The sequence below is a fragment of the Rhineura floridana genome, chromosome 1 (genome assembly GCF_030035675.1).
Source record: "Rhineura floridana isolate rRhiFlo1 chromosome 1, rRhiFlo1.hap2, whole genome shotgun sequence".
Classification (NCBI taxonomy): domain Eukaryota; kingdom Metazoa; phylum Chordata; class Lepidosauria; order Squamata; family Rhineuridae; genus Rhineura; species Rhineura floridana.
The window spans coordinates 259,509,182-259,536,436 of record NC_084480.1 but is presented as its reverse complement, the minus strand read 5'-3'; the positions used below and the strand labels follow the sequence as shown (position 1 = coordinate 259,536,436).

The 27,255-nt window shown below is 40.0% G+C and overlaps 1 protein-coding gene across 1 annotated transcript in view; it reads right to left on the bottom strand.

Annotated features, from left to right (window-relative positions):
• The window catches only part of RP1 (RP1 axonemal microtubule associated), a 296,219-nt gene that overhangs the window by 14,294 nt on the left and 254,670 nt on the right, over positions 1–27,255 (bottom strand). The window contains exons 47-50 of the mRNA XM_061598841.1: positions 12,783–12,990; positions 11,049–11,108; positions 10,001–10,176; positions 5,177–5,393 (exon numbers count right to left, since the gene is read on the bottom strand). Coding sequence (XP_061454825.1) covers positions 5,177–5,393; positions 10,001–10,176; positions 11,049–11,108; positions 12,783–12,990 — 661 coding nt within the window. The remainder of the gene's footprint in view (positions 1–5,176; positions 5,394–10,000; positions 10,177–11,048; positions 11,109–12,782; positions 12,991–27,255) is intronic.

Sequence of the window (27,255 nt, the reverse complement as noted above, 5' to 3'; positions counted from 1 at the left end):
AGGAAGTGGAATGAAGGCCAGGCCACAAAGGAAGAGTACAGACAGGTAGAACGGAATTGCAGGGATGGTGTCAGGGAGGCTAAAGCTGAGAATGAGCTGAGGCTGAGGGATGCTAAAAGCAACAAAAAAAACTTTCTTCAGGTATGTCCATAGTAAAAGACAGAGGAAAAAATGGTGGCACAGCTACTCAATGAGGATGGCAAAATGATAACGACCAAAAAACGGCAGAAGTGCTCAATTCTAGTTTGGCTCAGCCTTCTTCCAAAAAAGTGTCTATGACCCTCCAGGGAAACATGAAGTAGAAGGGGCGGGATTGGAGCTGGAGACTGATAGACAAACGGTTAAGGAATACCTAATTACTTTGAACAAGTTCAAATGGGCAGGGCCCGATAAACTGCATCCTAGAGTAATGAAGGAACTGGCTGAAGAACTCTCAGAACCACTGTTTACTATCTTTGCAAAATTGTGGACTGGTGAAGTGCCAGATGACTGGAGGGGAGCTAATGTTGTCCCTATCTTCAAAAAGGGCAAAAAGGAGGAACTGGGGAACTACAGACCAGTCAGCCTAACATCAATCCCTGGAAAAACTCTGGAGAAGATTATAAGGCAGTCAATCTGTAGGCACCTTGAAATCAATGCAGTGATTACTAAGAGCCAACATGGATTTATAAAGAACAAATCCTGCCAATCTAATCTTATCTTGTTTTTTGATTGGGTAACCTCCCTTGTAGACTGAGGGAATGCTGTGGACGTAATATATATCAACTTCAGCAAAGCTTTTGACAAAGTGCCCCATGATATTCTGATTAGCAAGCTAGCTAAATGTGGGCTGATTGGAACAACTATCAGGTGGATCCACAGTTGGCTCCAGAATCATACTCAAAGAATGCTTATCAATGGTTCCTTTTCAAACTGGGCAGAAGTAACGAGTGGGGTACCACAGGGCTTGGACCAAGTGCTCTTCAACATTTTTATTAACGACTTGGATGAGGAGGTACAGAGCATGCTTATCAAATTTGCAGATGATACAAAATTGGGGGCACAGCAAATACTGTGGAAGACAGAAACAAAATTCAAAGGGACCTTGATAGGCTGGAGCATTGGGCTGAAAACAACAGAATGAAATTCAACAGGGATAAATGCAAAGTTCTACACTTAGGAAAAAGAAAGCAAATGCACAGTTATAAGATGGAGGATACTTGGCTCAGCAATAAGACATGTGAGAAGGATCTTGGAATTCTCATTGATTACAAGCTGAATATGAGTCAACAGTGCAATGTGGCTGCAAAAAAGGCAAATGCTATATTAGGCTGCATTAACAGAAGTATAGATTCCAAATTGTGTGAAGTATTATTTGCCCTCTATTCAGCACTGGTTAGGAGTCATCTTGAATACTACGTCCAGTTCTGGTCTCCACACTTCAAGAAGGATGCAGACAAACTGGAACAGGTTCATAGGAGGGCAACAAGGATGATCAGGGGATTGGAAACCAAGCCCTATGAGGAGAGACTGAAAGAACTGGGCCTGGAGAAGAGAAGACTGAGGGGAGATATGATAGCACTCTTCAAGTACATGAAAGGTTGTCACACAGAGGAGGGCCGGGATCTCTTCTTGATCGTCCCAGAGCGCAGGACACAGAATAATGGGCTCAAGTTGCAGGAAGCCAGATCTTGACTGGACATCAGGAAAAACCTCCTAACTGTTAGAGCCATACGACAATGGAACCAATTACCTAGAGAAGTAGTGGGGTATCTGACACTAGAGGCATTCAAGCTGGACAGCTATCTGTCAGGAATGCTTTGATTTGGATTACTGCATTGAGCAGGGAGTTGGACTTGATGGCCTTTTAGGCCCCTTCCAACTCTCCTATTCTATGATTGTATGAACACCAACAAACATACAAAAATGTAATTCTCCATCTTTGGAGATGGCAGGTTTTGCCACCACTCACCATATGCTCAGAGGCACATGTTACCAAATTCTTCCAAGCTACACAGGAAGTGGATTGGACTGTGAAAGACCAACCCAAATTGTGTGGGCATTTTTACAAATTTTTGGGCAGTACAATATCTGTTGGCTATAGGTACATTCTTAAACCGCAAGGTTTTTTGCCTATTAGTGAATATATATATATAGATTGGTAGAAAAGATTTTTTTCCCTTCAGGTGGAGTGTAGCAAATTTCCAAAGAGTGCTTCAGAATTGATTTGTGATCCCAGTTTGGTTTGGTGCATGCTCACCACATGCAAATCTGTGTATCTGCTACCGGACCCCATTTAACAGTGGGAAGTGGTATTCTTGGATATATTTCAGTATGTCTAATTATGGATCTGTGTCATAAATAAGCATAAAATCAGGTGGGAATGAAATAAAAATGCATAGTGCATAAGTTAGACATGGCTTACATGAAGATAATATGCAACTTTTATTGCAATTATCTATTCAGAGTATCTATAGTTGATTCATCCTCTGCTTTGGAATTGATCAGTATATATATATATATTAAGTGGCTAAATGTGCATATTACAAATAACCTAACATGGGCATCTTTTTGTTATATCGAGAAAGTGTGACATAATATGCAATATAATAAACAAAACCTACTACTCATTCCAGCTCCTTGAATGTGACTTCCCCCATCCTTTCATGTGCTGAGACTGGGAGTGAATTTCAAGTGTATACACTTCTTCACTTTCCCCTCCAGTTCCCCATACTCACTCTATGCAAAAGTCTATGCCAGAATCTGAAAATCCTGTGACTAGTTGAATACAAGCTGTCCCCTGATCCTGGATATTAAGGCAGCATCTCTAACGGTATTAGGAATGGAAAGTTCTGCCAGTTTCGGTTCTCTCAGTTTCTTATTTTTCTAATCTTAAATTCAGTTTCCACATTTCTGCAGCAATTTGCAATTTTTTTAAAGAAAAACATTTCATGCAAATTTCTCCAAATAAACATGTTTTGTAGGTAGTTTTGACTAATGTACATATTTTTATTATTTTTTATAATTTATTTATGATTTGATTTATATCCTGCCCTTCCTCCCAGGAGGAGCCCAGGGCGGCAAACAGAAGTGCTACAAACACTTTAAAACATTGTTTGCCACACCACCACAGACCTTTTGTTATAGCCGTTTGCAGGGGTGTGGTGAAAACTGGCCTATCCACATGGCAAGTAGCTGCACAAAAAGGACTCACCAAGTGCTAAGAAGAGTAATTTGGAGTGATTCCACATGATGCTTCCTATTTATTTATTTATTATTTGATTTATATCCTGCCCTTCCTCCCAGCAGGAGCCCAGGGCGGCAAACAGAAATGCTAAAAAAACTTTAAAACATCATAAAAACAGACCTTAAAATACATTAAAACAAAACAATGTTAAAAACATTTTTAAAAAGCTTTAAAAACATCTTTAAAAAGGGTTAAAATATTATTTTTTAAAAAAACATATATTAACAAGCAATTCTAACACAGATGCAGACTGGGATAAGGTCTCAACTTAAAAGGCTTGTTGAAAGAGGAAAGTCTTCAAAAGGCACTGAAAAGATAGCAGAGATGGCGCCTGCCTAATATTCCAGGGGAGGAAATTCCACAGGGTAGGTGCCGCCACACTAAAGGTCCATTTCCTATATTGTGCAGAATGAACCTCCTGAGAAGATGGTATCTGCAGGAGGCCCTCACCTGCAGAGCACAGCGATCGACTGGGTATATAAGGGGTAAGACAGTCTTTCAGGTATCCTGGTCCCAAGCTGTATAGGGCTTTGTACACCAAAACTAGAACATTGAACTTGGCCCGGTATTTTTGCAATTTCTCATCATATAATGCAATTTTGTATGTTATTTTCAGTTATTTATTAATTTTTATGCACACTTTCCACGAATACATTCATTTTTGTAAACACCATTTGCTTGGTGAACTGCACTGAAAAATTCAGGTTAGTGTGAATTTTGCAATACAGCTATGTTTCGGTTCTCATATTGTTTGAAAGTGAGAATTTGATGGATTCGGTTTGAAATATGAAATGAATGAAGTTTCTTGCCCATCTATAAATGGTATTAGCTTCTATGCATAATTTGTGTTTGGGAGTAAGGACTAGCGATGGGCTCCATTTCTGCAATACTTGGATTTGCCAGCGGATTAATGATTATTTCTGATATTCTCTATCTTTATGGAGACAATTTTGAAGTAGCAACTCTCTGTGCCTGGTTTCTGATTCATTCTTTTTTCTGTTTTTTTTAAATTCACTTTAAAATCATCGATAGTGTGAGTGATACTTTCATCAATCTACTTTGTATGTAAGGTCTTCAATGTGTATTCCCTTTCACTGAGTCAGTGAAGTGTCAATTGTAACTGAGAGACAGAAAGCAGCAGGGGGAAATGAGGTGTTGATTGTAAGCAGCAGGAGGGAAGACACTAACTTGATTATCTGCCTTAATCTGTCTAGTTGTGCAGTTGAACAGGAATGTAAACAGGAAATCATTGCAGAGTTCAGAATAAAGATGATACCAGTGGAGACTTGTGAACACATAGCAACTATAATATCAATAATTCTCTTCAAAGCAAAAAAAAAATTGGAAGAGATCAGAAGAATGAAAAGAGGTTGGAGGAAAAAGGAATCAGATAGTTAATGACCACTAGGGGGCCACACTTAAAAATGAAATGTAAAAACAGAGAGGATTCCATCCCTACTAAGGACAAGAGTTAAAACCAGAGATGTTTTCTTAGCCTCACTTGACACAGAAGCAACATTATCTCTTTTTACAATAATACACCAGAATCAACATAACCTCAGAAACTAAACAAACATGTCCTTGATTCTCAGCCCAATAAATTATAATGTTCCTTCAACATTTAACCTATAATTAAACCGTTAAAGTTTGTGGCCCTAATCATTAGGTAAACTTTCCATTTGGTGTTTGTATGTGTGCGTGGGATTACATACCTGGGAGACAGCCTGAAACTGTGTGAGTATATTAGGCCCTAATATAAACACAAGGTTCAGTCTCTCTCATTTGTAAGGACACACACACCAAACGGAGGTACACCTCATGCTTCTGTAACTGAAATAAGTAACATTTTATTAAATGCTTAATTAAAAACAATTAAAATAACCTGCCTTGGTAAGGGTTTGAGTTGTAATATAAGAGGTATTCTATGCCCCAGTGCCAATTTATACATACCAGAAAGTGCTTTCCTTAATGGCCACTCTACAGGGAACTCAATCCATTGGTCTCCATTAAGAAGAGGAAGTGTTTTATTTATAGAGAGACTAAAGGTATCCAGGGTTACTGTGTTCTGCACTTTACAATGATGAAACAACTGGGATATGCTTTCTCCCAAGTGATGAAGCCCAAACTTCACTTTATAGAGTGTTCCCAGATCCAATGGGAAATGCACCTACAAAACAACAAGAAAGCAAGTTGATATTTACAATGATTCAATTGGCTTTAAGGAACATTCTGATATGGTATTTTCTTATCATTCTAACATTCCTGCTGGCCGCAGAGGTATCACAAATAGCCAATATAGAGAGCTTTGGAATTTTCACTCTCAATGTCCTGTTTTCATATTTTTAAATAGCTAACTGACTTTGTAATGTAAATATTCAGTGTTAATATGGTGATGAAGACTGGACACAGACTAAATTAGTCATGTTTTAGCCCCACTGAAGTCAATGGGACAAGTTCATTATAATTGATTTCAATGGGACTAAACCATGACAAACATGCAGAGCAATCCTATGATGGTGGGAATGGAGGATATGTGGTGGAAGAACTGCCATATCTCAGCACTGCCAATTGTGTGTGAGCTATGGAGAAAAGGTTGCTGGAAGGAAATAAGTACATCCTTTCCAAGGCTGGTGCACTTTGCTTTCCTGTCATGGCAGCATGTCAGAGCAATAGGAGGTCTTTGTATCTGGTAGATCCTATACTATTGCCCAGCAGAATCAACAGAGACACATTTTTCCTGTCTAATCTGTGCCCAAGGTTATCTACTAAGGTAACCAAAACCATTTCAGGTGCCACAACTAAGTGTCAGGTCCCAGCCAGGACAGTCCTCATCAGAGGAGTCCTCATTGAAGGAAGACCAGGAGGTTCTGGTCTTGGACCCAGCCCTGGCTGAGGCTCCATCTGAGGGTGAGGGGCCCAGGTCCTCTGATGAGGTCCAGGCCAGGCCATGTGCACCTGAGGTAAGTTCAGCCTTTGACATCAAGGCTAAATAGCCCCCAAGCCCAAGGGAGAAATGTCACTTCCAATGCCAGATGGAGATCTGGCCCATCTGGAGCAATGCTCACTTATAAGCCCAGACTCCTTGGGAGTAAAGGACTCTTTGGAAGTACAGGACTCTTTGGAAGTACAGGACTCTTTGGGAGTACAAGTCTGGCTACAGGTGATGAATGGGTGTCAGCTGAGGTTTGGGGTGTGGTTCATCAGTTCAAGCATAAAAACCTCAGTGTAGGGCCGGTGCCAAAGGGTGGCCAGGTCAGGCCCTGGCCAAGGGTCCCTGTGGCCCAGAGGTTCCCCTGAAGGGCCCCTCCTTAGGTTGGAAGGGTATCACTCCCATTCCATGATCCACAGCAAGTTGGCTCCTGACCCTGCCGTGGATCACAAAGAGAGAGGTATTGAAGGAACTTGCGGATGTACTCTCGGAACCTCTTGCCATCATCTTTGAGAAATCCTGGAGAACGGGAGAGGTGCTGGAGGACTGGAGACGGGCAAACGTCGTCCCACTCTTTAAAAAGGGTAAAAAAGAAGATCCGGGGAATTACAGGCCGGTCAGTCTGACTTCAATACCGGGAAAGATATTAGAACGGATAATAAAAGAGTCCATTGGCAACTATTTAGATGACAATGCTGTGATTAGTAGGAGCCAGCATGGGTTTGTCAAGAAAAAATCCTGTCAAACTAATCTCATCTCTTGTTTTGATCGGGTCACTAGCTTAGTAGATGGTGGAAATGCTGTAGATATCATCTATCTAGATTTCAGCAAAGCGTTTGACAAAGTCCCCCACAACCTTTTGATTAGCAAACTGGTCAAATGCGGACTAGATGGAAATACTGTCAGGTGGATTCACAACTGGTTGGAAAACCGTACTCAAAGAGTGGTCATCGGTGGCTCTGCTTCGGACTGGAAGGAGGTTTCAAGTGGAGTGCCACAGGGTTCTGTCCTGGGGCCGATACTCTTCAACATTTTTATCAATGACTTAGATGATGGGGTGGAGGGAAGCCTTATGAAGTTTGTGGATGATACGAAACTGGGAGGGATAGCTAACACAATGGAAGACAGGAATAAAATCCAAAGGGACCTGGATAGACTAGAAAATTGGGCTGAAATTAATAAAATGACATTCAATAAAGACAAATGCAGGATTCTGCATTTAGGCCACAAAAACAAAATGCATGGGTACAGGATGGGAAATACCCGGCTTAGCAGTAGTGCGTGTGAGAAGGACCTTGGAATTGTAGTGGATCGTAAGTTGAACATGACCCAGCAGTGTGATGCTGCGGCAAAAAAGGCAAACGTGGTTTTGGGATGCATAAACAGAGCTATAATTTCCAGGTTGAGGGAAGTAATAGTCCCACTATATTCTGCATTAGTCAGGCCTCATCTGGAATACTGCGTTCAGTTCTGGGCGCCTCATTTTAAGAAAGATATAGACAAGTTAGAGCGGGTTCAGAAGAAGGCGACGAGGATGATAGCCGGTATGGAGAACAAGTCTTATGAGGAAAGGTTGAAGGAACTTGGCATGTTCAGTTTGGTGAAGAGAAGGCTGAGGGGTGACATGATTACACTCTTTAAGTACCTGAAGGGCTGTCACATAGAGGAGGGTACAGATTTGTTCTCTGCTGCCCCAGAGGGTAGGACTAGGTCTAATGGTTTTAAGTTGCAGGAGCGTAGATTCACATTGGATATTAGAAGGAACTTCTTGACAGTAAGGGCAGTTCGGCAATGGAACCGACTGCCTAGGGAGGTGGTGGGATCCCCTTCGCTGGATGTCTTCAAGCAGAAGCTGGACAGCTATCTGCGGGAGATGCTCTAGCTGTGGATTTCCTGCTGTGAGCAGGGGGTTGGACTCGATGGCCTAGAAGGCCCCTTCCAACTCTATGATTCTATGATTCTAGGTCTCAGGCATCCCCCCATACAAATCACGCAGGCCTGCAATGCCTGCCCCCTGCCTGCCCCCTGCCTGCCCCACCTACCTCTCCCGTTGTGGTGAATGCTTTGCACGCTATGTACGTACCTGCCATCAACCAAAATAGCAGCCAAGGCTTCCCTGATGCCCCTCCCGCCATCTTGCTTGATGGCATGTATGTGCATGGACATAGGATAGTGCACATGCGTGCCATCAACCAAGATGGTAGCGGAGGCATCAGCCCCTTAGGGAAGCCCCCACAGTCATCTTTGTTGGTGGTAGGCACATGCTCACAGCACACACAGCATTTACTGTAACAGGAGAGGTAGGTGGGGAGGGCGGGTGGGCGCTATAGACCTGGGGCAGGCTGGTGCTCAAGGGTCCAGTTATGCCTGGCACCGGCCTTGCCCCAGTGCTAGACTGGAAGGGCTGCTGGAACAATGTCCAGCTCTGTACGTGACCTGTCTAAAGATTATCTGTGGACCCAGACCTGTCTCTTATCTTGCCCCTTACTTTTGTTGCTTACAGACTGCTTGGCTTCTGACCCTGATTCTTGCCTGACACCCTTGGTTTTAAGGTAGATCTTGGACTCTGACTTCAGACTGACCCTGGATACTGCCCTTGTGCTACCCCCCTTGTGTTGCTGCTGAGTAGTCTCTTGCCTCCTTAAGGAACCTGGTGAGAACAGGACACCGAGCTAGAAACCAGATTAAAACGGGTTTAGAAAATCAGCTTTGTTTAGGAAAACCTGGAGCTGAGACACTATCACTTACTCTAACACCTTGCTCACAGAAGGAATATTTGGGGCTGGCTGAACACTACTGGGTCCTAAGAGAGTTTTTTAAAAAGTGGTCGAACTACTATTTTGTAGAGGCTCGAGGGTATCATGTTTTGTTGAAGAGAGGCATTCACTACAGCACTAATCCACTTGGCCAGTCCCTCTCTTAGCCAGGATGGGCTAGGGACTAAAGTACAAATGGTGGGCTTCATATCCATCTCCAAGGAAACTATCCATGTCCTCAGGCAACATACACTGAGAAGGACCCATCAAAACAGGCTGAGCAGGTGCTGAAGTCACCAAGTCTGTAGAAGCAGCACATGTGTCCAAGTCAGAACAAAATGAGTGGGTATATCTGTGAAGTGTCTTGCAAACAGGTCACTGAGGGCTATGTGATCCTTTGTCCCCGGGGAGTTAGCCCCAAAGAGACCTTTGGCCACCTGAAACAATTCAATTGGACAACTCAGCATAGATACAGTGGTGTTGAAGAACAACAGTCTGTTTGTCAACCTCACCACCATGGAGAAGTGGACTCTTGCCTGTTCAGTGAGGCTCTTAAAGAGTTTTCTGCCACCATTACTCTAGTCAATATCCTCCCAGCTTCATTGTCCTGAGCTATGAGGAAAATCAAGAGGCACACCTGGCTTTGCTGGACCTGAGAGTATGATCAGGTGTGTTTGTAAGAACTGCCCGAGCCAATTAGCTGTTCCAGAAATTAGATAGGGCTTCAGTAGAATTGGCCACTACTATATTGCCAGGAAAACCACAAAGTGCTGTCAGAAAACAATCAGACTCCTTGAACAGACCATTTTAATAGGTCTCCACCCCTGTAAGGAGACCTAGGTTGTTAACAGCATAAATCTCACTAGGTAGTGGTCTGGTCTTGTCTTTTGTTGACATACCCTCTCCTAAGCCCAATCTTTTTTTAAATATACATCAATACCGACATCAAATAAGGATAAATAATTTGTTGAAGAGGTGAAACTGATGGTTAAATTAAGTAGCTGCTAAGTTAAGCCTATAAAAAGTTCCTCTATAAAAAGAATTTAAACTGTATATGGCAAAGGTGAGAAAGAATATACATTATTTTACATTGTATGTTATTTGGTCCTCAGCTTGATCTCCCACTTTGCTCTCTAAGGAAATTGGCTCAGATTTGCCATTGTATCCATAAAATACCATAATAAGTTTAGAAATGTTTTCCCAAGACTTAAATTCTTTTGATGAATCTTCATGACATTTAGTGAAATAAATCTTCCATGAACCTTCTGAAAAACAACAACAGAAGAACATTATAACTAAACATAAATAGGTTTTTGTTTGGTTTAAATAAATCAGTGGATATGATATTAGGCTACAAAGTTATGGACTCTCATTTAAACCAAATTAAATTAGTCTTACAATAACAACAACAATATTTTGAGACATGAGAGAAGAAATAACACCTGAAAAATAACATAACAATAAATAATTGTCAAATATAGTGCAATATGTCTATATATACAATGAACAGAAAGTGATAATGGTAACAATTAAAAGTAAATATATTCAAACGGATGGACTAACTAAATGAATAAATTAGAGAAAAAGCAAAAGGAGAGAGAGACAAGAAGGAAAAGGTAAAAGAAGAGAAGTTTTTTAAAAAACCAGAGATGATAGGATTGCACCCTGTAATGAGTATGGTTGTACAACATCCTTTACCAATCATTCCAGTAATATAAAAAAGGCTCAACTTCTGTATAAACTACTGATTTTGTTGCCCACCCCTTACCTTTACTATATTAGTAAGTTTAACCATATAAACTATGTCCCATAATCTCATCCACCACTCACCAGTGGATGAGCATAGAATAATAGATTAGCAGAGTTGCAAGGGACCTATAAGGCCATCGAGCCCAACCCCTGCTCAATGCAGGAATCCAAACTTAAAGCATATGCAACAGGTGGCTGTCTAGCTGCCTCTTGAATGCCTCCAGGGTTAGAGAGCCCATCACCTCCAACTGATCTTTTTCCATCTATGGCTGATAGCTAATTATGCCACCATCAATAAATGCAATACCATTTCTCCATATATATTCTTTTGATAGAAAAGATGCTACAGAATTCAGAATACAGCCTTGACTGCAGTTATTTAAAATACCTGAGTTCATCCGTTGACTTTGTAACAGTGAGTCAGCTGTGCTTCTCCTTTCCTCTATTTCTAATTAAAACAAGACAGAAAACCTTAAAAGTTTTTGTTTTTGTTTTTTAAAAGAATGCCTGGACAATCATGGAAGTTTATGTCAGGAATGGGAAACCTGAGGCCCTCCATACATTTCTGGAGTATAACTGCCATCATCCCTGACCATTATTCATGCTGGTTGAGGCCAATGGGAGTTCTGAGTTCTAGGGCCACAGGTTACTTATCCCTGGATGATATACGTCATAATTTATTTTAAAATGTTGGTATTTAATATTTTCCTTACAAAACTGGGAAAGGATTACTGGAGAAAGTTAATGAAATTTGCTTTGGGTTTGAAAGAGCCCAGTCAGACCCTCCCTCCTCTCATGCTGAGCCCCACCAGGCTTGCAAATATTTGTGCAAGGTCTATGCAGCTGCTGTTACACTTAGGGGTTAATTGACCTCTTCCAAGACACCAAACCTTGGCTTGGGCCTAGCAGCAGAAGAACAGGAGTGGTCCTGGGTTGAAAATCATTTGGGGAAAAAATGTACTGCCTTCAAGTCAATTCCGACTTATGGCGACCCTATGAATAGGGTTTTCATGAGGCTGAGAGGCAGTGACTGGCCCAAGGTCACCCAGTGAGCTTCATGGCTATGTGGGGATTTGAACCCTGGTCTCCCAGGTCGTAGTCCAACACCTTAACCATACACCACACTGTCTCTCTATCAAATTATTTCTGTACAGAACCTGCAAGGGATTATTGCTTCCTGTCAGAGCAAGCCAAGGGCTAATCCAGATGTAATTGTGGATACCTTTTGAAAGCTGTTTCCCAGGAGCTAGGGCAGACAGGGATTTTGAACTCTTTCTGCCAATGCCATTTCACCAATTTAAATCATCCCCAAACTACTATTACATTGTTATTGCACTAGTTTTCTGTCTGTCTTCTGTGGCTAAGAGCAATGTCCAGGGGCCAATTTAAATCAGGGAAAGGGCACAAAGGGAATGGTTAATTTTCTGTCATGGTCCAAATTTTCTGATCCACATTGGGCTGCCTTCATTTGCTTTTATGCAAAGAAAAAGAAGTTAGGAAGTCCAATCAAGGAGTTCCCATAAAATTCCTAGGCTGGACTTATGTGGCAGACAATGGCAAAGGCCTCATTAACATTACCAGCCAGCTCTTCCTGACATTGCCCCCACCCCCAACTAGGGCTGGCAGAATTCTCCCCCAGGCACAGCAAATGAGGTTTCATGGAGAACTTTCAGTAATCCAATGGAGCTATTTCTAGAGTTCCAGCAAACTTGGAAAAGGCAAGGTAAGGTGCACAGAGGAGGAAATTTACCCCTTGCTAACAATCACTAGTTTAATCAAATTAGTGACCCTTCCTTGCAGTTGTTGGAATGTTGTGAATTTTCTATGCCCTTATAGCAACTCAACCAGTGCTTTGGGATGGGATCATTTGCAGACAAATGACAGGCAACTGGTGACAGAAAACTCCCATAAAATTGTATTCTATTTGGTTGCAAGTTCCAACAGTTTATTAATATTGTTTACTCTAACTGCTAAGCTGGCTAGTGCTGTTGCTGTGGTAAGCAGAGATTCTGCGTTGTGTGCTTTCTGTTATAACAGGCTTACAATAAATAGAAAAAGTGGTATGTTCTGCAGTTCTGAAGGAGACTCTCGGCAAATAAGTAATGTCTCAAATAATACTGACCTGTAACATTCAGAGTTACTGAGGCACATCTTTTCCTGTCAGTTTTGTCTCTCAGCCATGTTTGAGCCATAAACAGTATCTCCTTTCCTGGAAACTTTGGCTCTTTCACAGTAATCTTCTCAAGGTGCCAATCAGAGCCTTTTCCTTTTTCCACGAGAAGCTCATACAGAGTCCCAATATCTACTGCTTCCACTTGAAAAACATTCACCTGGAAGGTTCACATTCAACATGCTGAGGGCTTAATAAACAGAATAGACTGATACATCATAAAGTTAAACTGTCAAGCATCTAAAAGCAAAAGGAGCTCAGTGTTTTATTATTTATGCTGACAGACGCTAATGAGAAGGCTTGGGAAACCCAAATCATGGATAGAGCAAAACTAAATTATATTGCCTTGACTTCTGAACAAAATAAATCAGCACATGCAATGGAAACAATGGGTTTGTGTGTGCACATACATACACAGAAAAAAAATAAGGATATCTTTCATCTACATGAAATTACATCTACATTATGCTGTACACCGCCCTGGGAGCTTATTGCTATAGGGCGGTCTAAAAATGTAATAAAATAAATAAATAAATAAATAAATTGTGGGTTAGCTGTATATACAAATCCAGTTGTTCAGGGTTAAAATGAATTTGGGGACAATTTACAAAGATGGATTTACACAAGCACTAGTAACTCTAGCTTTTGCTGAATAGATTGGCCTTAGAATTGGAATTCACTTGGCAATAATCCGGTTATGGGCTGCAGTTTAATATTTAGGGGGGGAAACCTTGCACAGTGCATAATCCCTTTGATTTATTGTTTCAGCTGTAACCAGCACCTTGAATTGAAACAATCTTGGCACTGAAAGAGAAATTTGCTGCATAGCATTCTCATGGACTAATTTAGCATTAATGATACATAAGAAATAGAAATGGGCTGGATGAAGGCTAATAAACTGAAACTCGGTCTAGGCAAGATAATGATAATACTGACAGGAGCAGCTCATCTGGTGGGGTGGAACCATAGAACTAGCCTCCCAGCAGTGGCATCGTTGCTACTTACTGAGCGAGACAAGATGATTGTGAGGTTGGGACTACAAGGACATGCCAGCAGAGCCAATCCAGCACTCCTGCCAGTGTGTCTGCACAGCCCTGTTCTCATCCCTTCTGCTCCTGGTAAGAGGCAGTGATACTGCTGCCAAGAGGCTTGCAGTGTGAGCTGATCCCGACTGTTAGTAGTTGTCCAATTATCCATAGAGTAGGCGTTTGGTCTGCTCTAGATGGGGTTGCACTCCCTCTAAGTCAGTGTTCTTCAACCTTGGGTCCCCAGATGATGTTGGTCTGCAACTCCAATCATGCCTGACCATTAACCATGCTGTTTGGGGATGATGGGAGTTGTAGTCCAGCAATATCTGGGGGCCTGAGGTTGAAGAACAGTGCTCTAAATGACCAAATTTGTAGCTTGGGAATTCTATTAGACCCAGACCTGTCTTTAGAAAAGATTAGCACTGATGGCTCAAAGTGCCTTTCACTAGCTTCACTTAGTATGCCAGCTGCAACTCCTTCTGCTAAGTGTTGATCATTCTACAGTTATCCATACTCTGATGGCAATTGCTGCAGTGTTATGAGTAGGAATGCTGAATAAATTCTCCAAATATACATAGATTTGGGGTGTTCCAGTACTACCTTGGAAGTAACCCACCCCATCTCATGTGTTCTATCAATTTTCGTAGTGAATTACTGAGTGGTTCCTGGCACCACAAAAAAGGAAAATTGTATTTGCAGCATGACAGTGTAGTGTACGCTATGCAGATGTTACTGCTTCCAAACACACCTCTGACCATTAGCAACTATGGCAACAAATCACCTGTACTTGGCCAACTCTTTAATTATGCAAAGACACATTCTTCTAACAAAAGGGAATGTGCCAGGCTTTCCACTTAACAAAAGGGTATCTATATAAGAAAATGGATGTTGAATGAAATGTTCTTTATGAAATCTAAGTGTCTACATGTAAATGTCATAAACAGCACAAAAACATATAATTCACAGTTTTAAAAAAATCAAGGAAAATATTTATTTATTTATTTATTTAAAATATTTCTGTCCCACCCTTCTATAATAGGGCACTCAGGGCGGCTTACAAAAAAAAAATCAAACATGTACATAATAAAATTGTAAACAATAAAATCACAAAAACATTAAAATAAATTAAAATACATAAAATACAATTAAAATATATAAAATACTAAAATACACACACACATACATATATATAGGGGGTGGTACTAAAGGGGCTACAAAGTAAAATTTAACGTAGAAGGCATAAAATCAGTGTCAGTCTCTACCTTCAGTCCCTCCCAAAGGCTCTCTGGAACAAGATCATTTTCAGAAGTCTCTGGAAAACCAACAGGGAGGGAGCTGAGTAGACTTCTTGGGGTAGGATATTCCAAAGCTTGAGGGCCACAGCTGAAAAAGCTCTCTCCCGTGTGCCTGTCAGTCTAACATCTTTTATTCCAGGCATGCAGATGAGACCAGAGGCAGATGATCTTAAATCCTGGGCAGGTACATATGGGCGTAAGTGGTCCCTCAGGTATATTGGTCCAAGGCCGTTTAGGGCTTTAAAGGTCAGAACCAGGACTTTGAATTGGGCCCGGAAACAAATTGGGAACTAGGGGAGTCGATAAAGCACAGGGGTGATATGCTCCCTGGGCCGTGCTCCAGTTAACATTCCACATGCAAAATACTACTTTTGCATATGGGATGGCATGGGACAAAGGGGAGGAAAGGCAGTTACATGCAGGATGGAGAAGTAGAGATATGCATATCCCAAGTTATGATATGTCAGACTGTCTTTGAAGACTGTTTGGACACTTCAACTTATTCAGAATGTAGCAGACAGGTTAATATTACACTGCACTATCCAGATGAAACTTGTTTTAGAAGATTTTCACTGTGTTCATTTCTGGCCACAGTTCAGAGTGCTAATGCTGAATTATAAAGTTTTAAATGGCCTCAGACTAGGACATTTCTCCCGTACGGACTGCCTTCTCCATGTGAACCTGCCCATTTGCCAAGATCTTCCCAGAGACCCTGCTGTGGTTGCCTCTGCCTTCAGAGATTAGGTTGTTGGCAACCAGAGACAAAGTCTTCTCTGTCTGGAGCCCTGGTAACAGAATACCCTCCCCAGACTTGAGATATTTGTCTGGCACCATATCTTGTGTCATCTATGTAGCAAATTAAATGACTTTTGGTGAATTAATATGAATTCTCTTCCATTGTTTTACTGCTGCTTTAACTCATTCTGTATTCTAGCTTTATAATTTAAGGATTTCATTATGGGTTGGTTTGCTTTTTTGTCTTCAATTGTAAGCCACCTTGGGGGCCTATTGTAGTGGAAAGCCGGAGTATAAACATTTTAACTAAAAATAAAGGGGGGGGAAATAAATCTCTTATTAAGAAACATTATCTTGCTGCCCTTCCTGTTAGAACTGTACTGCTGGAAGGTATATATGCTGATCTTAGTCTCAAAGAAAAGTCCCAAACTGACATTTCAATTGTTCTGTCTTAGAAAGAAAGCAAACTCCCTTTAAAACCACAGTAAGCCCTTTCGTATTCCTCTATAAACCAGTAACAACAAAAATGAGCTTCATATTTTTTGTGAAATCCTTAATTTACAGCAGAGCACCTTAACATATACAGCAGTTGTTCCCAAGGCCTCAAAACTGCACTTGACTTATTTTTTAATCTGAGTTGGCTTTATCCCACACTCATCAATGTCAGATCTTTTCCTTCATGTCAGCAGTAGCTGTATTATCAGCAGCAGATTCTGAATAACCAGTCTCTGCATAACATCAGTCACGTATCCCTCAGTAGTCCAGACTTGATGATTGGTTAACAAAATATATTCCCAATAGAAATGGAAATGGTGAATCAAGACTCACCATATCCCTCATTGTGAAGTCTTGAATGTCAACTGCTTTCTTATAGCCCTTAATTTCTACTCATTTACCATAATCCCCACTTTCCATTTTAAATATTTTTACTAGAAGCTAGAGCAAGCTATTATAACCAGGCTTGGTGGGGGTTTTTTGGTGTTTTTTAAACAGAGATCCATGAATCCCAGTTTGTGGCCTGATTATCCTCCTCTTTCCTTTGGAGATATTTCATTGCTGAAAATAGAATTACAGAGATGGAGCCTGGTGGAAGAGGCATAAAGAGTATCTTCCTTAAATTCATAACTGGGACATCTATGAATAGAAATAGCAGTAAAAGGACACCACAAAAGTCTAGTTCTCACCAATCTTCCCCTTCTACAAATTATTTCCAGCTGTTTCTGATACATTTTTCCTCTGCAGGGGTTTGCTTTTAACATCTTCTTACATCCACATTAAATAAAACATTATAAAAACTGAAGAAGCAGGAGAATCTATTTATTTATTTAAAATCCCATTTGATGATAACTGAAGAGACAAATAAGGATTTGAACTTATTTCAGATGATACTAACTTGAGTCTAAAACTAGATTTTGTTAACTGTAAGAGTAACATCTAGCTAATTAACACATGCTTTTAACTTCACTCCGATGTCAAGTCTTTGTCATTCAGGAATTAGATATTGTGTGTGGTTGTGTGAGCAAAAAGCCCAAAGCATAAGATCCTGCTCATGAACAACCACAACCACACACAATATGTGGCCACTGAAAGGAGAAGATGCAACACTGGGAGTGGAGCTAAAAGCACAGCCCTATTTCTTGTTCTACACACTTATGCCCTACAAACAAAAAACCCATGACTAGGGTTATTCATTTAAAGCAGCGTTACCCAACCTTTCTCGACCCAACGCCCCTTTGCAAAATCTTTTTGTGCCCAGCGCCCCCCTCAGATTAAGTATATGCCAATTCTTCCTATTCTTCCTTTAAAATATGAGTAATGCATAAAAGGTATTTTCAATGATTATTACTGATCGTTTTTATCATGCCTTTTTATTGCACTTAGATTACACATTGAATTCTTAGTATGATTTATTAATATACATACATAGTTATAGAAAAGTAGACATCACAGAAACAACGGGTAGCGAGTGTGTCCCATTCCTGAAGAAAACCAGCAAATAACTGACTGTCTGCATCACCCGTTTGCACACGGCACTCATCCGTTGGAAGAATGCACCCTCCACCAATACACCCAGCTTATCAAACACTCTCTCGTGATTGGTTCCAACATCCCTCAAGACAGCATCGGAACATTAGCTAGTGCCGGGGCGTGGCTAATATCCCCATTCCTTGATATGACACTGGCCGCTATTCAGAATTTCTTTACTAAAGAGCACACACTATTTATAGTGTTATTTCCACAAATTGAGACTATTAAATACATTCTAATTGGGGACAAAACAGTTTAAAAATTAATGATTTGTGTATTAAATAAAATTAAACTTAAATGCTTCAACTGTAGCATCAGACCCCCAAATGTCAACGCCCCCCTAATGAACCCAAATGCCCCCCTAAAGTTTGTAGTCACACCAACACCCCCCTGAAAGGCTGTAATGCCCCCCAGGGGGCATTACCGCCCACGTTGGGAATTGCTGATTTAAAGTAAACCAATAAAGAGAAACTGTGGAATGATGACAGAATAAACAAATTAGGGAAAATGTGATTTACATCATTGACACAAGAATAAGTATAGACTGACTGGAGTTCTGCAGACAAAGAAGCCACAGAGACCTGTAGCATTTACTTTACAATAGGTGATACCTCAAGTACATGTGCTAGAGAACTTATTCCCTTGTTATATCCTCCTTGGAAGGGCTGCTGGAAAATATTCACAAGTGGGAACCATGATGCATAAGGAGAACTGCTCTTGGGTAGGTTTGGGGGAGAAATTTGATTCAATCCACATTTAAAGCCAAGTTAATCAAATTCACACTTTCTGAAACAATATGGGAACTGAAACATATCCATCCTTCAAAATCTACACTTGTCCAAATTTTGCGATGCAATTCTCCAACTAAACAATGCTTTAAAAATGCATATATTAGGGGAAAATGTGTATAAAATTGAATTTATTGGTGAACGTAACATACAAAATGCATTATATTAGGATAAATTGCTTGCGAAAATGTGTACATTAGTCAAAACTGCATATAAAATGTGTTTATTAGCAGGAATGTGCACCAAAATACTGAAGAATTTTCATAAGGATTTTTTAAAAAAACAAATACATTGCAAGTTGATGCAGAAACCTAGAGAGCTGAATTTAAGATGAGAAAAATGAGAAACTAAGTGAACCAAAACTGATAGCTCTTTCCAACCCTATTGTGGAAAGTCACAGTGCCAGCAAAAGTGCTACAATAATATACATGAGAGTCACGGAAATGGTTAAATTATTTATTTATATTTTATTTATTATCATTATTTTTACTCCACCCTTTTTCCAAAACTGGAACTCATGGCGGCTTCCAGATAAAAGCACACATATAATTAAAAACATACAAAAGTCTAGATTAAAATCAAATTAAACAATTTACAGTATTAAAACCATTCATACATACAGTTAAAATAATTCAAACTCAGTTTAAAATAATACAATTAGACAATAGCAATGCAGCACCCTTTAAGACCTGTCCTTAACAGCTTTCAATTCCAAAGGCTTGTTGAAATAAAAATTACTATTTTAAGATCTGCTGGGGGAGCACATTTAGCTCTTTTGGATTTGTTAGGAGGCTTATGGTGGGGTGGAAGATTGGGGGGCGGAGCTTGAACTTCAGTAGCTCTGTTCCACAGCTCAGTTTTGGGAAGCCACATCCCAGAAGATGATGCCGGGAGACTGCCTCTCTGGCCCGTGACTTTGGGCACGTGGGGTACTGCAGGGCTTCACCTTGTATCCTATGCTATTTAGCACCTACATGAAACTGCTAAGTGGGGGTTTCCAAAGATGTAGTCTGAAGTGTTAACACAGTATGCTGATGATACCCAGCTCTCTTTCTCATCTATGCCTGCTATTTACAATTTTGAAAATCCACACAATTACTAATTGCGTGCAAGGTGATATTGTGGAAATCCAATGAAGCTGAATGTTGGAAGATTTTGAACAGACAAAAGAAAGCATTCTTCACAGTGCACATAGTTACAGTGGATAGCTTTAAAAGATTATTAGACAAATTCTATCAATGGCTACTAGTCATGATGGCTGTGCTCTGCCTCCGCAGTTGGAAACAGTATGCTTCCAAATACCAGTTTCTGGAAACAGCAGGAGGGGAGAGTGCTCTTGTTCTCGGGTCCTACTTGTAGGTTTCCCATGGGCATCTGGTTGGCCACTGTGAGAACAGGATGCTGGGCTAGATATGCCACTGGCTTGAGCCAGCAGGCTCATATGTTAACTTTGGTCCTGCTACATGGGGATCTGGACCATGACAACGAGATGCTCTCTTATGTCCAAGACTGCAGTTGGGAGGAGTTTTGTGGATATCTAAGGCTGCAATGTAATACATCTCTACTCAGAGGTAAGCTCCATTGGGTTCAATTGGACTTATTCCCATGTAAGTGTGTTCTGGATTTATTTATTTATTACATTTATACCCCGCCTTTTCTTTTCATCATAGAAACCCAAGGCGCTTACATATGGTTCCCAGACAGTCTCCCATCCAGGCACTGACAAGACCTGACCATATGTGCCTTCATACCATAGCCTGAGGCAACTACTTTAACCCAATTTCCTATGGAGAAGTCCCCATTGAATTAAATAGGACTTACTTCTGAGTAGACTTGGTTAGTACCGAGCTGTAAGGCAGTATTAAAACTGGTTTAGCGTGTTACTAAGTTTGATTAACAAGTACACCTACCTTTTATTGTTGGACTCTTTTTCTATTGATGCTGTGTGTGTGTGTGTGTGTGTGTTATGTGCTTTCAAGTCTTATGACTTATGGCAACCCTATGAATCAGTGACCTCCAATATGAACCTGCCCGGGCCCTGACATCTTCAGGAGAGGACCTTCTCTCAATACCCACGCCCTCTCAAGTACGACTTGTGGGGATGCGTGATAGTGCCTTCTCGGTGGCTGCCCCTAAGCTTTGGAATTCCCTTCCTAGGGATGTAAGAATGACCCCCTCCTTGCAGTCCTTCCAGCATCAAGCAAAGACCTTTCTATTCCAACAAGCCTTTGGTATTGACGGCTGCTAAAGACAGGGCTTGACGGGAACTGCATTGTTAATGCCTAATTCCTCCATTTTTAAACTGGTGTTTTGATTCTCTTTTAGCTATGTGAATGGTTTTAATATTGGAATTAGTTTAATTTTATTTTAATCTAGACTCTGTATGTTTTAATTATATGTGTTTTTTATCTGGAAGCCGCCACAAGTTCCAGTTTCGGAAGGATGGCGGGGTATAAATAATAATAATAATAATAATAATAACAATAATAATAAATAATAATAGCATCTGTTGTAAACCACCCTGTTCAGATCATGTAACTTCAGGTCTGTGGCTTCCATTATGAAGTCAATTCATCTCTTGTTTGGTCTTCCTCTTTTTCTACTCTTTTTCTGTTTTTCCCAGCATTATTGTCTTTTCTAGTGAATCATGTCTTCTCATTATGTGTCCAAAGTATGATAACCTCAGTTTCATCATTTTAGCTTCTAGTGATAGTTCTGGTTTCATTTGTTCTAACACCCAATTATTTGTCTTTTTCACAGTCCATTATTTTATTATTATTATTTATTAAATTTATATACCGCCCGACTAGCAATAGCTCTCCTCCAACATTTCAAATGAGTTGATTCTTCTCTTATCCACTTTTTTCACTGTCCAACTTTCAGATATGTCCGTAGAGAATTGGAATACCATGGTCTGAATGATCCTGACTTTGGTGTTCAGTGATATGTCTTTGCATTTGAGGATCTTTTCTAGCTCTCTCATAGCTGCCCTCCCCAGTCCTAGCCTTCTTCTGATTTCTTGACTATTGTCTCCATTTCGGTTAATGACTGTGCCAAGATATTGATAATCCTTGACAAGTTCAGTGTCTTCACTGTCAACTTTAAAGTTACATAAATCTTCTGTTGTCATTACTTTAGTCTTATTGATGTTCAGCTGTAGTCCTGCTTTTGTACTTTCCTCTTTAATTTTCATCAGCATTCATTTCAGATCATTCCAATTTCTGCTAGTAGTATGGTATCATCTGCATATCTTAAATGAGTGATATTTCTCCCTCCAATTTTCACATCTCCTTCATCTTGATCCAAGCCCGCTTTCCATATGATATGATTAAATAAAAGTGTGATTAAATACACCCTTGTCTCACACCCTTCCCGATGGGGAACCAGTCGGTTTCTCCATATTCTGTCCTTACAGTAGCCTCTTGTGCAGAGTATAGGCTGCGCATCAGAACAATCAGATGCTGTGGCACCCCCATTTCTTTTAAAGCATTCCATTGTTTTTCATGGTGACATAATCCAAGGCTGTAATCTATAAAACACAGGGTGATTTTCTTCTGAAATTCCTTGCTCCGTTCCATTATCCAGCATATCTTTCCAATTTGATCTCTGGTGCCTCTTCCCTTTCTAAATCCAGCTTGGACATCTGACATTTCTCGCTCCATATATGGCAAGAGCCTTTGTTGTAGAATCTTGAGCACTACTTTACTTGCATGGGATATTAAGGCAATTGTTTGATAATTACGGATTCCCTGGGATCCCCTTTCTCTGGAATTGGGATATATATTGAATGCTTCCAGAGACATTGTTTTCTTTTCCATATGTGTTGACAATTTTTTTGTCAAAATTTGGACAGATTCAGTCTCAGTAGCTTGTAGCAACTGTTGGTATGCCATCTGTTCCTCGTGATTTATTTCTTCCAAGTATTTTAAGAGCAACTTTCACCTCACATTCTAAAATTCCTGGTTTCATTCATATGGTTCCTCTGTAAATAAATCTATCATCCTGGCATCTCTTTTATATAATTCTTCAGTGTATTGCTTCCATCTTCCTTTTATTTCATCTCAGTCAGTCAGTGAGTTCCCCTGTTGATTATTCAACATCCCTACTGTTGCTTTGAATTTCCCTTTGATTTCTCTAATCTTTTGGAATAGGGCTCTTGTTCTACCTTTTTTATTATCCTCTGTACAATAATTATTGTACTAGTTATTTTTGTCAGTACGTACTAGTCATTGTATTATTGCATTTAGGGTTCTGACCGTGTTTCTCTCTCCTTTTGTTTTTTCTTTCTTTCTATCTTTAACCATTTTAAGAGTTATACATTGAGGACTTTCTTTTTAATTAGAGGTATTGTCTTTTTGCATTTTCCCCTGATGTCTCTTTCACTCCATAGTTCTTCTGGTTCTCTATCAACTAAGCTTAAAGCCTCAAATCTGTTCCTTATTTGATATTTAAATTCTTCTGGGATGTTATTTAAAGTGTATTTGGCATTATGATGGTTTTGCTGTTTTTCTTTAGCTTTACTCTGATTTTCAATATTATCAGTTCATGACCTGCTCTGCTCCTGGTCTTGTTTTTGCAGAAAGTATGGACCGTCTCCATCTTCTGCTTCCAATTATATAATCGATCTGATTCCTATTTTGCCCATTTGGTGATGTCCACGTATATAGTTGTCTTTTCAGTTGCTCAAAAAATGTGTTTGCAAGAACCAAATTATTGGCTTCATAGAATTCAATAAATCTCACTCCTGCTTTATTTCTATCTCCTATGCCCCATTTCCTCACAATTTCTCATTCTTCTCTGTTCCATACCTTTGCATATCAGTCCCCCATGATTATCAGAGCATCCTTCTTTGGTGTGTGATCAGTTTCCTGTACTTCTGCATAACATCTTTCCGATTCCTCTTCTTCTGCGTTTGCTGTTGGATGATGGTTATGTTGATATCTTTCCCATTAAGTCTCATTGATATCACTCACTCAGACCTTGCATTATAGCTCCTACTTGCTTTTGCTTCATCTCACTATTAGAGCAACCCCATTTATTCTTAATTTCTCATTTCCTGCATAAAATATTTTGTAGTTGCCTGATTGAAAATGTCCCATTCCCTTCCATTTTAATTCACTCACGCCAAGTATTGTAGTACTGATACATTCCATTTCCTGCTTGACAATTTCTAACTTTCCCTGGTTCATCCTTCTCACATTTCATGTTCCTATTGTGTAGGTTGCACAACTCCGGACTCTCCTTTCGCATTGGTGCGCATCAGCCTCCGGACTTCCTTTCTGCTTTCCTCTTGGTCTAGACTCCTGATGGCATTGCTTTCAGTTTCTTCAATGCTCTCAGACCCCCTCACCACGTTAAGGTGTGCATCCTAGAGGGGGCTATTGATGCTACAGAACAGATATTGTTACACTGGGCTTACAACAAACTTCATGAAACATTTATGAAAGAGAGAATATAGGAAAGAACTCTCATACAGATATTGCTCCTTTGGCAGCAAGAGCAGGATATAAATTCAGTAAATAGTAATAATTTTAGGAAAAGCAAATGAAATAGTTCAAGATGCAGAAATAAGTGGGATTGACTACTAGTACCATCATGCTGTTCTACAGATGCTTTCCATCAGCCAGCTGACTTTGTGACCCATTATATTTTGTATCTGCTCAGACAAAGAGATTAGCTGATGGGAAGTAACTGGTGTTAAAGACATATAAAGAAATTTCTTGATGATCATCTGTTTGGTAGGCTCAGTATGGTCTTTACCTGGTCCTGTCATACACAGCTACAATTTTCAAAATGTTAAAATTTAATCAAATTTTTGATTGTCAAACAATCTACAGATTGCAGATGGTGCCTAGCCAGGCCAGGCAGGATATAATATGAAGGGCACCAGTTTCTCCATCTCTTGAAATCATATTTAAATATCAGAAACTTCATGATATATTTCTACATCATATGCTGTTTATAACTGTCCTGGCATTTGTATGAGGCTAATGCCATATTTTGACATGATATTAAACAGGAATTTGGTTCCATTGAGTGGACGTTACTGTAGAGTCAGGGTAAAAAATATTGCTTGGCAAAGCACATTTTAAAATGTCACAACTGTTAAGGTGAAGCATGTAAATTCCATGCCTGAGATATTGTAAGACCCTTCACTTCCTTGTTTCCAGGCTCCCTAGGTGCAGAGGATGAAAGGGGAAAAACTCAAGATACAGGTTTGCTTGCCTAAAAAGCAGCATATTGTACAGGAGTTTATCTTTTTTTTTAGTTTAAAGGAAAAACACACACACATAATATACATACAAATTCCAAACGTAAGCATAGTAAAAAAAAAAAAAGTCACAGCTAAGGCAAACATACATTGATCTTGTCATATTCACAGTATTGATATTTAGCTTTTTCAGTCATGACATTATAAATGAATCAGGACAACACATTTGCATAGTCAACCATACTTACCTACTGAGATAATTTTGTTGGAACTGTTAAGCAAAAACATGGCAATATTGACCAGGATTCATCAGGAAAGCTTATATCCAGTGAAATATCCCACCACAATTTTTGTACTATTTTAATATCAAATAATAAAAGCAAATGGGGTGTATGTGTAGCTTCCTATGGTAGCAATGGAAGCATAACAAAAACTAGCTAAACAAACAATGCTTTATCTGCTCAATGAAAACACTAAAAATGCATGGCCTTGCACTCAAATTAAATCTGCAGTTTCACCATACTTCTGAATTGATATCCAGTGTTCCAGCTGTAGGCTTACAATATACAAGCATGTGTTTAGCCATGGGTGTCCTTTAGGGCTTCTGATTTTCTTTCCAAACAAATGCGCCCAGCCCCTAATCCTGAATTATATAACAAAATGCTATTGATGTGGGATGGAGTTTCAAACAGATACCCAGGTGATAGGGTAGTGGGGGCTGCTTTTCATTTATTTATTTTAAACTGTTAAGTAGGATGAAAGGATTTGTCAATTGTAGTTATCTCAGTTTCTCATTTTTCCAAACTTAAATTTAGTTCTCTACATTTCTGCAGCAATTTGCATTTTAAAAAAAAATCCTAATAAAATTCTTCAGATTTTTAGTGCAAATTTCTTCTAATAAGCCCAATTTGTGAAAGAAAAATGAAAAGCTTTCACTAATATATTCATTTTTATGCACATTTACCCTGAATATATGCATTTTTGTAAGCAACCGTTGGAAAACAGCATCACAAAATTCAGACAAGAGAAAATTTCAAAAGATCATTGTGTTTCCATTCTTATATTGTTTCTGAAGGTTTGAATTTGATAGAGTAGGCTTTAAATGAGAAATGAATTTCATTGGGTATATGAAATGCTTAAAGAATCCTCTGGATTGTAGCCTAAATCTCTTTCCACTAGGAAAAAATGCTTGGGAGCCACTGTTTTAGTCATCAGTCTGCTGTTCCACAGATCCACAAGTTCACAGACAGTGTATCTGTCGCTGTCGGTGGAAAAATCCCCCAGGGTGTGGCCCAAGCAAACTTGTTTACCATCCTAATAGGATAATTGGCCAATTTGGAGGGAGGGGTTTGTCATCTTCAGAAGGTAGTCACCCACCCATCCCAGGTATAGTTGTTTAGAAATACTAACAAAAAGACAAACTTATCCTACTGGAAGTACTCACTAAATTGCAGAAAAATAATTTTTTGCTATTTATTTGCTCTGCTTGTATGTGTAACATATTTTTCAGGGTAGTCTCCTTGGTGAGAATCTGGATCTTTTAGAAGCATAAAGATAGGAGGAATACATGAAAATAAAAGTGCATGCAATAAACAAAATAATATATTACTACAATTTGAATCTGTGGTACAACTACATATGCAAAGACTTCTCTTGTGGCATCTAATTAGGAAAAGCAACTGCTTGGTAGAATGTGATTCATTCTCCTTTGCATCTAGGGGGATATTTTCTGCTACACATAGCCTACCAGTAGTAAAGAGCAGGCTTTTCTTTACAAACACAATTCCCGATCTGCTTGCCCAAGCATAGCCTGGGCTGGCAAGACATGTTTGTAGCCTTGGGTTGAAACCCCGGTCGCCATTTTGGATGAGGGTGGTTGTCACATGGTGCACACTGTGTTCATGGCGTGACTGCATGGGGCTGGGGTGGCGGAGCTTATGTGAGCCAGTGCCACCCCCGATCCCTCCTCTTTGGCTCGTGACACCCACCCCGCCCTTCTGTTGCTGTGGTGTGATTGTGGTCACTTCGGGGCCGAGTAGGAATTTTTATCCTGCCCATCCTTGTCAATGGGCAGGTTTTTTACCTGCTCCACACTGTGGCTTCCGGATGGAACTGGATTAGGGGGCGTTGTGTTTATTAGGTTGTTTTGGCTAATTTGGCTAATTCAGCAACATTAAAATTGATTCTCCTGGAATTTGATTTTAGGCTGTCCAGTCACTTGTCCTGGAAGCTGTGGGAAATGAAGTAGGTAAGGACAGCTAGGTGGCACCTTTGGGGTGACTAGAGATTCCAGAGGCCTGCAGTTCAGGGCTGTATGGCCTGGGGGCAGAATATGGGCTG